Source organism: Podarcis melisellensis (assembly GCF_964234715.1).
Source record: "Podarcis melisellensis genome assembly, chromosome: 11".
NCBI lineage: Eukaryota > Metazoa > Chordata > Lepidosauria > Squamata > Lacertidae > Podarcis > Podarcis melisellensis.
The window spans coordinates 33,683,451-33,698,564 of record NC_138543.1 but is presented as its reverse complement, the minus strand read 5'-3'; the positions used below and the strand labels follow the sequence as shown (position 1 = coordinate 33,698,564).

Genomic DNA, 15,114 nt, shown 5'->3' with positions numbered 1-15,114 from the left:
TCTGCTTTGAATACAATGATGTTCAATTAAAATGAGGGTTAGCTAACATTCTCTTGGCCCTCCTAACTCTCCTGATCTGCAGCATACACTCCAGTTGGACTTCTAACATGGTGCTTTTAAACAACTCTCAAGTATCTGATTTTACCTTTTTGACTTTGCCTTTCAAATTCCTTTTTACAAATCCCTTCATTTTGGACAAGTTTCTTGTTTTGAAATCAAACCTGACCGTGTTGGATTTTCTTAGCAATCAGTCATTTACATGTATATTTAATAGCACTGTGGTCACTGCTCCCAACTGACTTAACAACACATATTTGATGCCTGGTCATGGATACTACTAAAGATTACTAAAGATTAAGTCCAAGGTCACTGCCCCTCTGGTCAGTTCCATGACCAACCACTTTAAGATACAGTAATTTGGGGTATCTAGAATTTTACCTCTTTGGAACATATATGTAGTCAGTCTACATCAGGGTAGTTGAAATCAGCCATTTCTACAACATTTCCTCTTTTGTAATTTATGTTCATTTAATGATCCCGGAAAAAATAAAAATAAAAAAGGTTTCTATTTTTAGAATGAGGACAGCTGGAAGCTGATTTACAATCCTATACATGTTTATTCAGAAGTAAGCCTCACTGCCAAGGTACATGGGTACAAAACTGCAGCCCTTGAAGTCTTGTCTCTACTGGGATTTTCCAATACTACATCAAATAAGATAATGCTAAGTAATATATGCACATTAGTCATAGAAATTAATGCCTTGGATACATGTAACCGATCTGCAGAACATCAGAATGCTAGCCTAGAAACAAATGTGACAAGGTTTAAAAATATTGTGCAACAAGTTCAGAACAATTATGGTAAACTTGGCAGCTGTTTGCAGAACACAGCTATTAATTTTTATGGACTATTTTAAGCATAACACAATTAGGTAATAAAAAATACAGCTGAAGACAGGAAAGAATATGATTGGAGAATCAATAATTTAATTTGTTTGAATGTCACATGGAAGGAATTTAACCTTTGTTTGACTGGAAATAAAAGATTTCAAAACTATTTTTATATTGTAAGAATGTAAGAAGAGCCTGCTGAATGAGGCCAATGGCCAACCAGATGCCCATGGGAAGCCTGCAAACAGGACTTGAGCAAAACAGAATTCTTCCCTTCTTCCATTTTCAGCGACTGGTATTCAGTGTTATATTAGCCACCATGACTTGCAGCAGTTGATAACCTCATCCTGGATGAATTTGTCTAATCCTCTTAGACATCCTTAAAGCCATCCAAGTTGATGACCATTATTACTTATTGTGGGAGCAGGTGCCATAGTTAAACTATGCACCAACTGAAGAAGTACTTTCTTTTGTCAGTCCTGTTCTAACATTCAGTTACTGGATGTCCACAAGTTCTAGGTTTATGGGGGGGGGGGAGGAAATCCCTGAACACTTTCCCTACACCATATATACCCTTATGATGTCTCCACTTACTCTATCTCTAAACCAAAAAGCACCCAAAACTATAACCTTGCTTTATAGGGGAGTTGCTCTATCCCCTTGATAATTTTGGTTAACCTTTTCCAGCTCCACAATATCCATTTTGAAGTGCGGTGACCAGAACTATACACTGTAATCAAAGTATTTTTGCACCCTAGATTTCTATGGCATTATCATGTTGGCTGTTTTATTTTCAATTCCTTTCCTAACGATACCCAGCATGGAATTCACCTTTTCACAGTTGTCCCACCCCCAGCATTTTTTTTCTTTGAACTGGCATTATCCAAAGAAAAAAAGAATCATGATAGTGAACTAAATATCTGCATTCATTACTACCAGTAAATTACAGTTCTATATGCATAGTATCAATTATTCAAGAGGAGCATAGATGGAGGTGTGTGTGTGTGTGTGTGTGTGTGTGTGTGTGTGTGTACGTGTGTGTGTGTGTGTGTGCGTGCGTGCATTGAACACTGCAAGATAATATCAAGCAATCTTTTATTCAAAAAAATAAAAAAAATCAATTATTTTGTATCTCTTACCAGGTCGCTCTTTGCCTGTGCCTTTCGACTCAGCAAATTTTTGTATCAAACTTTCAACTGTTGTGTTTGCCATGTTATTTATAAATTCTTCATGTACCTTTGAGAAAAACAACACTAGTAAATATAACTTTGTGGGCTTCAGCAATTTGCACACTAACGGATTGCTCAATTATTACACTTCCCATCTTGCTCTTATAAGTAAAAAGTGTCAAGCTACGACTCAAAAAACCATGAAACTAGTTCTGTAAGCCTTAGGGTGGTTTTCCTCAAGCATTCCCTATGGTGACTGGCAAACTGCTTTTAGTTTCAAAAGCAATTTGTAATATGATGGGGGGGTGTCAGATGTTTGAAGTAAATATTATCACAGAGCTAGCACAATATTTTTGACTATGTCTTGGCCACCCTTTGGATTTTAGACACTGTACTGTTAATATAATAAGCTAGGACTACTATGCCCTTCTGAGATCCTGAAATGTGTGTCTTATATGAACAACTTAGTTTCTTTAAAAAAGTTGTTTGGGTCAAAATCTGTCTGCAAATGGCATACTGAGGTTCTCTTTCATTTCCAAACATACAGTGGTGCCTCGCAAGACGAAATTAATTCGTTCCGCAAGTCTTTTCGTCTTGCGAGTTTTTCGTCTTGCGAAGCACGGTTTCCCATAGGAATGCATTAAAAATCAATTAATGCATTCCTATGGAAACCGCCTTCAGACCAGGTCCGGGGACAGTCTGTCCCCCGACCTCTTCTGAAGGCTGGCGGGGGGCAAAAGTCTTTGCTCCCCCCTGCCTGCCTAACCGGGGGCTTTTAAATCGCCCCGGGACTGTCCGGGGCGATTTAAAAGCCCCCGGACGGCTTTTGAAGGCAGGCGGGGGGGAGCAAAGACTTTTGCCCCCCGCCAGCCTTCAGAGGAGGTCCAGGACCTCTTCCGAAGGCGGGCGGGGGGCAAAGGTCTTTGTCCCCCCTGCCTGCCTAACCGGGGGCTTTTAAATCACCCCGGGACTGTCCGGGGCGATTTAAAAGCCCCCGGACGGCTTTTGAAGGCAGGCGGGGGGGGAGCAAAGACTTTGGCCCCCCGCACGCCTTCGGAAGAGGTCCTGGACCTCTTCCGAAGGTGGGTGGGGGCCCCCCTGCCTGCCTTTCCGGGAGAGCGGGAAGGCAGCGCTGCCTTTTCCGCTCTCCCGGGAAGGCAGGCAGGGGGGAGCAAAGACTTTTGCCCCCCGCCAGCCTTCAGAAGAGGTCCTGGACCTCTTCTGAAGGCTGGCGGGGGGCAAAAGTCTTTGCTCCCCCCCCCCGCCTGCCTTCAAAAGCCGTCCGGGCGCTTTTAAATCGCCCCGGACAGTCCCGGGGCGATTTAAAAGCCCCCGGTTAGGCAGGCAGGGGGGCAAAAGTCTTTGCTCCCCCCCCCCCGCCTGCCTTCAAAAGCCGTCCGGGATAGCGGGAAGCGCTTCCCTGCTATCCCGGACCGCTTTTAAAATGCTGGCGGTGGGGAGTAAAGCCTTTCGCCCCCGCCGGCCTTCCTGGACCTCTTCTGAAGTCCGGAGGGGGGTGAAAGGCTTTGCTCCCCACCGCCAGCATTTAAAAGAGGTCCCCGGAGATTTCCCTATGGGCTTTCGTCTTGCGAAGCAAGCCCATAGGGAAAATCGTCTAGCGAAGCGTCGCAAAAACCGAAAAACCCTTTCGTCTTGCGGGTTTTTCGTCTTGCGAGGCATTCGTCTTGCGGGGCACCACTGTATTAGGATTACTCAGAATATCTGAATGATAGAAATACATTCTGTCTCCCTCAAGGGCACTTTCATTTTTAGTATAAGCATGATATATATGTTTATAATTGATATAAACATGCAATGATATAAATTAAACCATACCCATGTCTCCATCTAAGTTAAATCCTAATAAGAATTTGGCCAAAACAAAAAAAAAGTGTAAAGAAACAATTTCAAAATCATAAACACCATACCTTTGATCTCAAATATTTGTATTTTTAGCTCAAACTAATGATTTGGGGAATAAAAAATAAGTTTTGCTTAGCGTTACTTTTTAACCATATGCAAAAATGCTATATCAACATTCTAATAGTATAATGAATACTGCACAACTATAAAAATACTAGAACACAAGGTACAATAGATATAAACTGTTATGGTAGGTTGTTTTTAGATCCTAGATGGGCAAACTGATCTCTTGAATTACATGAAGAAAAAAATTAAAGTTTTAGAATTCAAACAGTCAAGAGAACGATAAAAGCATTCAGTATGGAAATTCAGCAGTCAAAGTTTTACTCCTGGAAATGAGCTATGAGACAAGATTCATTTATGCTAAATGCCAATAGAGATATATTTTCCACTTTGTGCCTAGCGAAGAGTTTTCTTCATTTAGATTCAGGGGGCATCCTTTTTATAGTAAATAAAAGTCAAGGGGACCAACTTCCAAGTAAATTTGTTTGGCAACAGCAAAATAATTATGCCCCATGCCAGATACACCAGAATGGAGCTTGTCAATGTGGTGCACTTCAGATGTTGTTGAACTGTAACTCCCATCAGTGCCTATCAATATCAACAATGCTGAAGAAAGACAGGAGTTGTCCTCAAACAACATCTGGAGGGCACTACATTCATTGACTGAAGTGCCCACAAAGATCAACAACCTTAGTCACATACATTTGTTTTCTCATGCTACCACCAGATTTCTGGATCGGGGTGTTCAGAGTTGTGAATATATTAGTTCCCTGTCTGGGCCAATTATAAGTTATACTCAAACCACACTAAAATTTGGACCCATTTAGAAACTGTTTTGACTCAGTGCCATTCCGCAAGCCCTCCCCACTACCAGCCCACCCTTTTCCCAATCTAACCCTTGCACTGGGGAAGGGTGAATGTTTTAAGGAACATCAAAGCAGCAGAAGATATCCAGTTCTGAGGCATCTAAAGATACTGGGAAACAAGGGAACTATAGCAGATTGTAGTTTCCAATGCTTCCCAGTACCGGAGGTCTCAAGACAAAGACCACTGCTGCATTGAGGTTAACCTCCATCATCTCAAGTGAAGCTCCTCACAACTAGACTTTTGTAAAGCTGTCTTTTCTCTCTTTACAACCGTGAGTATGAAAAGTGTGGGTCTGATGGTGGGGCGTTCCCACAGACTTAAGCTCTATGGGCCGAAATATGTTTTTTATTTCTTCATATCCTAGAAATACATAATCACCAAAATTATTTTTACATCTCGATACAGGTACTGGAGGAACAATCTATAAAATTTGATTGAAAGTTTATCACACACCCATATCTTCCTCCACACCTACAGCAGCAGATTAAATACAACTCCTGCTAAATTTGGATACCTACAAACTTCAGTGAAGATAAAACACATCTTAATTTATAGCCTGAATAATAAGACTATAAAAAACTCACCTCGCCAATTTGTAAGTGAACTTCTTTGACTGTATTTGAAAAACATTCTATAATCTCTTTCATATGGAACAGATGCATTTCTTCAATGTCTTGAAATTTCTGCAGAACAAATAAGTGTTGTGTTTAGGGCTTATTTAAGAGTTAAAACAGCTTAAGTCAAAACTGGATTTCAAATACTGATATACTGAACTGTCCACTGAGCTCCCATAATTAGCTTGCTTTCACATTTGGAATTATGGAAGATATTCATCAGTTAAGCTGTATCTAGTCTTGGTTCTAACTCATCCTTCAGCTGCTTAATATTGCAAAGACTCTACCAATCATGTGACAAAGTAAGGCCCTATCCACAGTAACTGAAAATTCACTTATACATAGTACAGCTTCTTCTGTTTTTCAAAATTCCACTGGACGCTTATTTCGCCGTTTGAATCCCTGACATGTCCAGGAAATTCCAGACGTATGGGAACCCTACCTAAAGTCTATACATCTCAGCCACATGTAACATTTCAGTAAATGAACATTAAAGGTAAAGGTAAAGGAACCCCTGACCATTAGGTCCAGTCATGACCGACTCTGGGGTTGCGGCGCTCATCTCGCTTTATTGACCGATGGAGCAGGCGTACAGCTTCCGGGTCATGTGGCCAGCATGACTAAGCCGCTTCTGGCGAACCAGAGCAGCGCACGGAAACACTGTTTACCTTCCTGCCGGAGCGGTACCTATTCATCTACTTGCACTTTGACATGCTTTTGAACTGCTAGGTTGGCAGGAGCAGGGACCGAGCAACAGGAGCTCACCCCGTCGCGGGGATTCAAACCGCCGACCTTCTGAGCGGCAAGTCCTAGGCACTGTGGTTTAACCCACAGCGTCACCCGCGTCCCAAATGAAATTACTACTGCAGAAAGTTAAAGTCTTAATATGATGAGTAGAAAAAAGTCTCCCCCCCCCCCTTATACAATCATGTTTGAAACAGAGCCATTTTTGTGGGTTTTAAGAGTTTAGACAGCACACTTAAAAAACTGAAAAATATGAGACTAAAAAAAGGCCCGTGTGAGGTTTAGCCTTCATTGACTACAGCTGAAACTTCTGCTTTATTAACTTAAATCCTGGCATATATATTTTATATTCAAAATTTTGAACTTAATTTGATCAAGGAAATTATATCAATCTTTTTTGTTTATTTGTTTTACTTTTTTACTCTGCCCTTCTGTTGCAGTCACCAACAACTCCAATGGACCAAGTTATATTGATATTCAGTTCAATCCTATAAATGCCATTGTACTTTAAAAAATTGATATGCCAAATCTAATCAAAATAAAGAGATGTGCATTAAGAATCTTCCAACAAGTATGAAATGTGAAGCTTCTGTTCTAGTGCAACACAAAGAACTAACTTAAAATACACAAACTCAAACACAGTACAGTTTGTTTGCTTTGCAAATACGACATTCTTTGCCAAGGAAGCTCTCAGCTTGCCTTAAATGGCAGGCATACTTCACATATTTTTCATGTTTATGTTATTTCTCTATTTATTAACAACAGTTTTAGGACCAAAAGTTAAGTGTTTAATATCAAAACTAAAATGGCAATATTCAAATAGCACAACAAATTCCACAATAAATTTGATCCAGGTGAAAGAAGCAAATCATTATGTAAGAAGAAATTAACCAGGGGGAGTATAATGTTGTTTCTCTATCCCATGCACTTAAAACTTATCCAAAAGTATTTCCTGACACAAAAGTTCAAATTCTGAACCCAGAACTTAAAGCCAACTGTGCAGATTAGAAACACTTTTATTTATTTTGCTGACTGTATTCTCTTTTTCCAGACTCCTTGGAAAATTGTAAGTGAGAAGAGCAGAGACTGTGCAAATTATAGTGTTTGCCTTGCAGATACTGAAAAGAAGGTTTACCTGTGCAGTTTCTGTCATTTTTTGTTCAAAATCAGATTTTGCTGCAGCATATTTTTCAACATAGAGTTTATATGTATCGGTAGCCTTCTTGGATTTTGCTGCTGCCTAAAATAAAATAATAATAATAATAATGATTGTAGGGAAGGAAGAAATAACAAGGCATACTTTTTACAATCAATTTAGCTGACTTACAATTTCATGTTTTGCTCCCTCACAGTAATTTCCAGTTCTTACCACATGAGGGCTCATGCAAACAACATACCACATGAAATTAAGTTGCTATATCACCTTGCAATGTTAAAACACAGTTGTTAGTAATTTCTAACACATTTTAAAATAACTTTGAGTTTGTTGAAACTCGAAGGGGAAAACATAGAACAAGATGGCAGGAAGAATGTTCTGACAGTAAGAGCTGTTCAACAATGGAACAGACTCCCACGAGAGGTGGTGGACTCTCCTTCCTTGGATGTTTTAAAGCAGAGGTTGGATAGCCATCTGTCATGTGTGATCTAGTTGACATTCTTGCACTGCAGGGGGTTGGACTAGATGACCCTTGGGATCCGTTTCCAATTCTACAATTCTATGATCCTATGATTCTATTTTAATATCTTTTCTCTACTAATCCTTTCAAATATTTCTTTAATTATATATAAACAAGTAGTGAAAACTATGGTGTTAATCTTTCCTGAATCTCACTACATATATTAGATTTTCCATTAAAATCAAGTTTATTGGCTCAGTTACACTGCACAGTATCAGTGTAGCACTATGCTTGTTTTAAAGACAAATGCCAACTAGACCCAAAGTTGAATTTACCATAATCATTTTCTCCTTTGCACTTCAACGGTGGAAAACTGAATTGTTCAGAGGAGTCAAATACTTTATGTATTCAAATGCCGCTACACTTTTCAAGCTGAAAGTAATCATGCTTGCTTGTGGCATCAGAGTCTATTGCATGCTGACCATGTTAAGACATCTATTTAGATGGATGGTAACTATTTTTTAGTAGTCTGAGACATATTACATAGCCTAATAGAAGGTGCTTTGGGGAAAATGTGTTTTCCTCACAGTAAATTCAGCAGGGGTTACACATAACTGAACACATGAACAAAACTGAGCAGGGCAATCCTAACACAGGTCAAAGACTGGATGCTACTGTGGTTCCACAGTCCAAAATGCCTGCTCCTGCCAGTCAGGGTGGAAGATGCAGCTTTTTTGTATTTTTGCTGGGCCAGTTGTAGGGCTGGCAAGTTAAGGAGCCAAAGGATCAAGCTCCTCAGGGATCTACAGTGGCATGGATCCCAGTGGATCCCACCAGAACATGCTGTTTCCCAAGGGCTTGCTTTTGGCTACCACTGGTGGGAGACTTTGCCCACTCAGGCAGTGTTCGGGCATTTGTCACAGCAAAGTTAACTCAGTGACACTACTCTCTGCTGGCAGAGAGGAGCCCATGCTGCATCCTGGCCCACCCTCATCATCTACATCAGGTGATTAGGATTACAGCCTCCGTGAATCTCAAAATGTTGCACCTGTGCAGACACAAGCTAATGCAATAAGCAAACAGAACCTTACTTTATACTATTATATAACATACTATTGTTTGTTTTACGCAGAAGACATCCTTTGATTATCCTTATTTTTTATGCTGAAAAACACTAAAAGCAGCAATGCCGTATGGATGTTTTCTATTTGTGCAGTTAGACTATTAAACTATAAAGAAAGGCAGCTAAACCTTTAAAACATTACCTTGTCTATTTCTCTCTGTGTTGCACCTTCCTTTTTCAAACGTTCCTGTTCCACACACTTTGAATTGTAGTTTTCTTTTGCTTTTTGAAGGGCCTGAGTAATATTCTGAATATTTTGCATTGCTTCCAAAGTTCCTGAAACTTCTTCTTTAGTCTGTTAAATATGACATGTTTGTTAAACACTAACAATTTAATATTTTCATCTGAAGTTATTAAAATGCATTAAAATGACTACACACAACCTTTTTATGAGCTTTTAGTTGTTCATCTCCATACTTCTGCACTTCTTTTATTAGTTCTTGCAACTTCCGAACAAGTTCTAAGTGACAGCTTGCTAATTTTTCTGATGAAGATTTAAAAACATCCCAGACTGGTGCAAATGTCCTACAAATAAGAGAGAGAAAATGGGGGTTTTAGTGCTGAAATAGCTTGAAAGCAAAAAAAAAGAAAAAAGCACAGTGAATAACAAATGTTTACAAATGTTTAGATGAAGAACTCATCAATGTTTTAGGTTTTTTAACATTCAAATGGAGCACTTATTAAAGTATTACTCCTCTAGGAAGTTAAATGTCAAATTTCCACTAAAGAGAGAGTCCCATATGGGTTAAACTTGTAAGCTACTAAGGGCTGCCCAAATTCAATTCAGTAAAGGAAGTAGCTTTGCATCCACATATTTCCTTCTACTGAATGAATGTGGCAGCTACCAGGCTAATAGTTACATACTTTATCTTATATCTTTACATACTTTATCCTATAGTAATTGCTATTGCCTTGTAAGGTAGGACAGATTCTTTTCATTCCCATATTCAACACGTAATTACCCAAGTTCTACCATACATAGAGTATATCATGCTTCAGCAAATTCATGCAAAATACACAAACATTTTGCATATTCTTTAAATGCAAAGGTTTTTGTTTTTATTCAGAAAACACACACAAGAGAAAGAAGAAGAAGAAGAAAAAGAGTTTGGATTTGATATCCCGCCTTTCACTCCCTTTAAGGATTCTCAAAGCGGCTAACATTCTCCTTTCCCTTCCTTCCCAGCAACAAACACTCTGTGAGGTGAGTGGGGCTGAGAGACTTCAAAGAAGTATTACTGGCCCAAGGTCACCCAGCAGCTGCATGTGGAGGAGCGGAGACGTGAACCCGGTTCCCCAGATTACAAAACTACCGCTTTCAACCACTACACCACACTGGCTCTCAAAGCCATATACACACATACAGAGCTCAGTTTTAAGTGTTGTATACATCCACACACATTCCAGATAATTCTGTAATATAATTAAGTATTAATATTATATTATACAGAGAAAGGCAGAAAAGCTCCTCCAACAGCCTCCAAGAACCTGCACAAAATTATTTTGTTTTTAATCATCATAACTTACCCAAGCTGTGAATAATTGCTTGCTGATTTGGCTAGCTTTGTCATTGATCTTGAATATGCCTCTTCTATTGTAGCTCTATCAACGGAAGAAGACAATCAGCAATCAGCAGTCCAAAAGTGAAATACATACAAATCTTAGAGCACATGAACAAATGCACTGTTTGTTAACAAACCGCTACCTAAGTTAGTCTAAAGCTAGCCTAAAATCATGTATTTTAACTCAATCTGCTAAGGTGTGCTTTTTTTCTAAGAGTCACATAAACCAGTAGGTAGAAGAATAGCTGAGTGTGGGTCATTAGGGAGACAAAGACGGGTTGTGACTCATCAACAGCTGAGCCATCAGGGCATTTTCAATGCCTGCTATCAAGAGGAATGGAGCCCCTCCTCCAGTGTGTGTTAGTGGGCAGAGATAAAAGGGGTTTAGGTTTTCAGTTTGGATAATGTAGGCTCAGGGAAATCCTTTTCAGTCTGTTAGAGGCAACAAGGAAGAAGAAGGGGATCCGGCGACAGCATGTAGGCTGAAACTACAGAGAGAGAGAGAGAGAGAGAGAGAGAGAGAGAGAGAGAGAGAGAGAGAGAGAAGAGAAAGAATATGGCTGGTTTCTGTGTTTTGGACCCAAATGCTCTTGTTCTGATGGGAGAAGCAAGAGAACCTCTTTGAGTATAATGGTTTGAACCCCTCTATATTGACCAGGGTGGTCCAACACGTGGCCATCAGCAGCATTGGATGCCCCTACCCTTCACAATCCTCATGCTCACTTCCCAAAGCCAGGTAAGTGAAGTGCTGGGCTTTGGGAAGAAAGTGTGAGGGCTCTGACAGGGTGCTAGAGTCCTTCTATCCCCTTTCCAAAGCCTAGTTAGGGCTTTCCCAGCTTTGGGAAGGAGGTGGGAGGGTATTAGGTCCTGCCAGAAGCTTAAATCTCCTTCGCAAAGCCTGGTGCCTTCCTTAGCCAGCTTTAGGAAGGCAGCATGAGGGCTGGGGGGTCGTCAACCCCCCCCATGTGTGTGTGACAAGGTGGTGTGCAGCCCATGGGTTCTATGTCACAGTTCTCTTGAGGCCCACTTGGTATGAAAAGTTGGATGGCCTTATCTAAATTCAGGTTGTATATACAGTGGTACCTTGGTTTACGAACTTAATCCATTCTGAAAGTCCGTTCTTAAACCGAAACCATCCTTAAATCGAGGCATGCTTTCCTTAATGAGGCCTCCCGCTACCGGTCCCCTTCCACCATTCGGCTTCCATTCCTAGACCGAGGTAAAGTTTGCAAACTGGGACACTACTTCCGGTTTTGCAGAGTTTGTAAACCTAATCTTCGTAAACAGGGCTGTTCTTAAACCGAGATACCACTGTATGTGTAAATAAACCATATATCATCAAGACACCATAGCCTCTACTGTGCCGCATTGTCCAAAAGGAAACACAGACCTTGGGTAAAGTGTGCCTGCAACCCCTGAAATTTCACACTACTCATGAAGATATGGATGGTGTCTAACAATATTATGTGATTTCTTATTAAGCCTTTGTAAACTGATATTGACTGCTGCACAAAATTGCCTCTCTATACAATCTAATCCCAGATATACCTAGCAGATACATTCCTTGAGACGGTAACTAATTTGGATTTGTTACATGATTAATTCCTCTAACGTTAGATCCCTAGGTCAAGGCAGTTACACTGATGTTTCAATGCAACTTTATTCCAAATATTGGAGAAGTTTGTTTGAAAGATTACTTTTAAAGCACTATAACAGGGGTAGGCAACCTAAGGACCGTGGGCCGGATACCGCCCAATAGCCTTCTCAATCTGGCCCTTGGACAGTCTGGGAATCAGTGTGTTTTTACATGAGTGGAATGTCCTTTTATTTAAAATGAATCTCTGGGTTATTTGTGGGGCCTGCCTGATGTTTTTACATGAGTGGAATGTGTCCTTTTATTTAAAATGCATCTCTGGGTCATTTGTGGGGCATAGGAATTCATTCATATTCCCCCCCCCCAATATAGTCCGGCCCCCCACAAGGTCTGAGGGATGGTGGACAGGCCCACGGCTGAAAAAGGTTGCTGACCCCTGCACTAGATTCTACTTAATGTATTTGAAGGGCTAAAAAGTGTCCTACAGTGGCAATATAAAGGGTTTTTTTGGACAATTTCAGAACACAGCAGAAAGTGTCTTATATGAGGGGGTAAAGGTGAAGGACCGCTGGACAGTTAAGTCCAGCTGAATTCGACTATGGGGAGCTCATCTCCGCTTTCAGGCTGAGGGAACCAGCGTATGTCTGCAGACAGCAGGTCATGTGACCAGCATGACTAAACCACTTCAGATGCAACAGGGCACTGTGATGGAACCCAGAGCACACAGAAATGCCATTTACCTTCCTGCTGCAGCGGTACCTATTTATCTACTTGTGCTGGTATGCTTTTGAACTGCTAGGTTGGCAGAAGCCGGGACAGAGCAATGGGAGCTTACCCCATTGCGCAGATTCAAACTGTCAACATTGTGATCAGCAAGCCCAAGAGGCTCAGTGGTTTTTAGACCACAGTGCCACCACATCTCTTCCACATGAGGGGTAAAGTGATATGGCTGTAATATATCTTTAACTGTACTAATGAGAGCAAAGCTTGGGACTCAAATTACAGTTTACATCAAGTTTTGTGTTAGCAGCCAAAGGGCAAACACACAACACCAGATAATATTCTCTGCCTAATATTTCTTTTTTTAATCTAAAGAAGTTTATAAATGATTTTAAATAATAAATAAATAAAAACATTCTAACACAAGACCAAAGGGCTTGCAACAGTACAAGTCTTTAAGTAACCATGGAAAGAGATTTCGTACTCTTAAGAGTTACAAATTAGAATATTTTAAAGAAACGGATGACAATGAACTAAATTATGGGACAGAGGATCAAGGGTATGAACGATGCACAGCTAACCCTATTTGAAACTTTGCAGCTTTATTTATTAGAAGGATTTCCCCCCACGTTCCATTAAAATACTCAAGCCCCTTAGTACACTTCAAGCTTCTGCTTTTTAAATTCCTCTGTCTGCTTACTGGAAACTGGTTCATACTTCTATAGATATCTCTCTACAACATTTAACTTTGACCACAGAAATACATTGTTTCCCTTTTTTATAATACTGCTCTATACCGAATTCTGTTTAATTTTTGAACTGATTGTATCAAATTCATATTTTAAACTACAAACAGATGTTCTCCAAATAGCTCATTTTCCTACTTTGCACACTAGTCTATAATTACACTTGCTGTAAACCCAAATAGCATGTGAAAAATAAGCTATGTAAGGACAATGTATTGCTGCAAAATCAACTTAGGTGGGATCCAAGATTCTCCCTCTGTTGAAGGGAAGGAACATTTGTATTAACTCACTGATATGAGCACTAATTTTCATGACTAGAATGCAGAATTTGCATTTCCTAGTGAAAATGCCTAATTTCTTGGATCAAAAAATAGACATGCATAATTCTAGAAGAGAAAATTTTGATTATGTAGTGTTCTCAGAAAGACAAAACTTTCAGTGTTCTTTTTTCTTTAATATTAATGAATTAAATCTGATACAAAACATAAGTATCAAAACATAAACAAATTAAAGCATCTACTTTATATTAAAAACATTTCTATAAGATCCTTACAACAGGGAGACTATTATCCACTCTATGGAGTTTCACCATTCTAAATGGTCATAACCCAGTGACAAAATTCTTTATAAAAACTACAGCTCTGTATTTCATTAACAATTTTGAATGCATTTTAAGATTTACAGAATGCTGTCAATCAACCTAAATAAAGAGTCCCAAACCATCTCCCATTCTTTCTTGTTTTGAAGGGCCTCCTTGCATTTCCAACAGCAAGCATAAACCAGTTTAGCAACCAGTAGCGCATGTTTTGGAAACAAGTGACTAAGAGATTGAGTTCTGATGTCCTCACTATGCTACCACCAGCCAGGTCTATTTCATTGCTAAATCTGAATCAAAAGAGACCATGACTGTTCTGAACCAATGTAGGCTGGTTGAGTGTCAGTACACTGAGAAAGAATCCTGGCAGAATTAATTCTCAGGTTCAGGAGGTCTCTGCTGGCGGAGGCAATAATGGCGCACAGACTGGAGGCTCCCCAAGCTATCTTGATTTATTAGGGCTGCAGTCCAATGCACACAGACCTGGAAATTAAGCATCACTAAATTCAGTGGGGCTTATGTCTAAGTATACATGCATAGAATTATGACGTAAAACCATTAAACTGTAATATAGTAGTTGACTAGTATTCAGAAAGATGTCTTCAGTGGTTTATGTAAGTATGCCAGAATAAGTAGCTAATAAACACACATACCTTTCTCTTATGAAATCTGCTAGTTCTTTTGTAGATACATGTCCATGTTTCATATTATGATAGAGAACATCAAAGCCATTGTTCCTTTCCCCCTATGATTAAAAAAAAATTAAATGGTTTAGCTGAAGTTATGAATAATAGAATTAACAACAGAAGAAGTTCACTCATTAGCGCCACTCCACAACCAGTTGCACAAGCACTAGAAGCAAACTCTGTGAAACAAAGTATCTGGAAGTAAATCACAGTAGGACTATTAATATAATGTGGTTTATTTAGAAATGTGGAGCAACAATA

At 39.8% G+C, this 15,114-nt stretch overlaps 1 protein-coding gene across 1 annotated transcript in view; it reads right to left on the bottom strand.

Moving 5' to 3' along the window:
* Positions 1–15,114, bottom strand: part of FCHO2 (FCH and mu domain containing endocytic adaptor 2) — a 64,157-nt gene that overhangs the window by 34,274 nt on the left and 14,769 nt on the right. The window contains exons 2-8 of the mRNA XM_081929360.1: positions 14,821–14,912; positions 10,478–10,552; positions 9,334–9,475; positions 9,093–9,245; positions 7,347–7,451; positions 5,438–5,536; positions 2,031–2,127 (exon numbers count right to left, since the gene is read on the bottom strand). Of these exons, the coding sequence (XP_081785486.1) occupies positions 2,031–2,127; positions 5,438–5,536; positions 7,347–7,451; positions 9,093–9,245; positions 9,334–9,475; positions 10,478–10,552; positions 14,821–14,912 (763 nt within the window). The remainder of the gene's footprint in view (positions 1–2,030; positions 2,128–5,437; positions 5,537–7,346; positions 7,452–9,092; positions 9,246–9,333; positions 9,476–10,477; positions 10,553–14,820; positions 14,913–15,114) is intronic.